At 32.2% G+C, this 2,128-nt stretch overlaps 1 protein-coding gene and 1 long non-coding RNA gene across 2 annotated transcripts; one reads left to right on the forward strand and one right to left on the reverse strand.

Annotated features, from left to right (window-relative positions):
• The first annotated feature begins 76 nt into the window (after nucleotides 1-76).
• Nucleotides 77-2,092, forward strand: LOC109591698 (uncharacterized). Its single transcript, XM_020007373.1, has 2 exons — nucleotides 77-283; nucleotides 1,467-2,092. The coding sequence occupies exons 1-2, from the start codon at nucleotides 235-237 to the stop codon at nucleotides 2,075-2,077; spliced, it is 660 nt and encodes a 219-aa protein (XP_019862932.1). The 5' UTR covers nucleotides 77-234; the 3' UTR covers nucleotides 2,078-2,092.
• On the reverse strand, nucleotides 960-1,538 carry LOC109591699 (uncharacterized). The gene is made up of 3 exons (XR_002189935.1): nucleotides 1,452-1,538; nucleotides 1,251-1,346; nucleotides 960-1,098 (listed from the first exon to the last, which is right to left on the reverse strand). It is a non-coding gene; the product is annotated as an uncharacterized LOC109591699 (long non-coding RNA).
• Nucleotides 2,093-2,128: the final 36 nt, after the last annotated feature.

Below are 2,128 nucleotides of genomic sequence, written 5' to 3' on the forward strand. Positions count from 1 at the left end.
TCAGTAATGAGTATACATATACTAAATAAAAGAGAAGAGAATGAAGAATTGATGCAGGAAATAAAAGTGTACAATTTATTAATAATTTATTAATAATGTACAGTGTCACTGATAGATTATAAAAGAGATACATTGAAACTGGACCAGGAAATATCCAGTGAACAGACACTAGATAAAAGAGAAGAGGATCAACAGGTTATTCATCAAGAGATAAAGGAACAGTTGGATAGACTAATGATAACTGTGGAATCACATCAAACTAAAGAACCAACAAATACCTCAAGTAATTAATTAATAAAGAGTCCTGTAGAGATACAGTAAATAATTAATGGACTATACTGATAGTGTGTAGATTATACTTGCATACTTTGCCTAGTTGTAATGGACCAATCAGATTCATAATTAATTCATGTACCATCAGTTCTTCAGGAGGTTCTCCTGTTTAAAATTGCCCATTTGTATCAGGTTTTGCTAAGTAAATGAAGATGCTACAGCTTGTAATTATTGTTCATGGTAGAGACCAGATACAATTACAATTGTATCTACAATTTGTATGTAATACGCTAAATTAAAGAATTGTTAAGTTTAAGAATTAATTTTGTGTCACTTTTAAAACTGATGAGTCATGTACAATTTGTATGTGATATAGTCAAGAGTAAATTGACTTGTAATACTGTATAGCGGGTATATTTTGTCTGGAAAAATGTTTGTTCTAGAAATTTTCATTTGTTTTATTTTCGTTCTGAGCAGCCATTTTGCACATGTGGCATTGAGGAAAAAACGCCCTTTTTGTTTGAAAAATGTTCATTCCACAAGGAATGAGAATGAAAAGAACGAAATTAAACTCGAATAGAATATACCCACTATACGGTATAGTAAATTCAAAAATTGTTTATGATTAATAATTAATTTTTAAATAAAAATTACAAAAATCACAAAAACTACAAATTTGAAATTTACCAAAAAATCACAAAAATTAAGTTACATCTATACATACAAGCCGGTTCAACTTGAAATGGTTCAGAAACCAGCTCAATTGTGTCCACACTTAACTGCATGTGGTTGAATCAGTTTATAAGTACTACAGTGACTTTCACCCTACAAGAGAAGGAGAGAGAGAGGGGAAGAAGGAAGAGAGAGAAAGGGGAAGGGAAAGAAAGAGATGGAGGGAAGTAAAGCCGGAGGGAGAGAGAGAGAAGGAGGGAGGGAGGGACAATAATTATTGATTCCAATACATTAATAAAACGTACAATTGATTGTTGTTTACTGTCACTTGATAAAAGATAGACCACACCCATTCCATCCTAGCAGCTGTAATGACTTACTGGTACAAAAACCAGCATCACCTGGAACAACACACAAACAAACATCATTAATAAAATAATATAATATTATCATTTATCCTATTATACTGTATTAAAATAATAATATACACACATTAACTGACTGACTGTGTTTATTATTAGGAGAAGAGACTGGAGAGGTGGAGTGGTCCAGTGTTAGTGTAACCCTCATTAAACCATCAGCAGGTCAATGTCAGGAAGTGATCAGTCAATTAACGGACAGTCATCAGAACATGATTGTCCTCCATCACTCATCACCTGATATTGTATACTTGATGATGTCTCAAGTACTAGACATAAGAACAATAAAGGGGATTTATATAAGATACACTAAAATAACAAAAGATGTCATCCTCTTACTGTCACACAAAATAACAAACAATACTTCAATAAAGACACTATGGATCAGTCCCAATTGCATCAATGATGATGGAGTCATTGCACTAACACAATCATTAATTAATAATAAAACAATTACTGGCTTATTTCTTCATGGCAATCCTGACATCACTTCAACCAGTGCTCAGTCACTAGCTGAACTTTTACTCTACAACCACACACTATCTTTACTTACTCTCTTCAGCACTAACATTGATACTGATGGAGTACTGGTACTGATGGAATCTCTCAGGACCAATAATACACTAAGGACACTATACCTAGACAAGAAACATGAACAAACTTGTTCTTCTTTACCTTATTATAAAACTATTGAAAACAGATTGGGCTTTTAGTAATTATTTCATGTACATTATTAGTTTATTAATAAATTATAAAGGAAAAAA

The sequence above is a fragment of the Amphimedon queenslandica genome, unplaced genomic scaffold (assembly GCF_000090795.2).
Source record: "Amphimedon queenslandica unplaced genomic scaffold, v1.1 AMPQUscaffold_7489_Cont20560, whole genome shotgun sequence".
Classification (NCBI taxonomy): Eukaryota; Metazoa; Porifera; class Demospongiae; order Haplosclerida; family Niphatidae; genus Amphimedon; species Amphimedon queenslandica.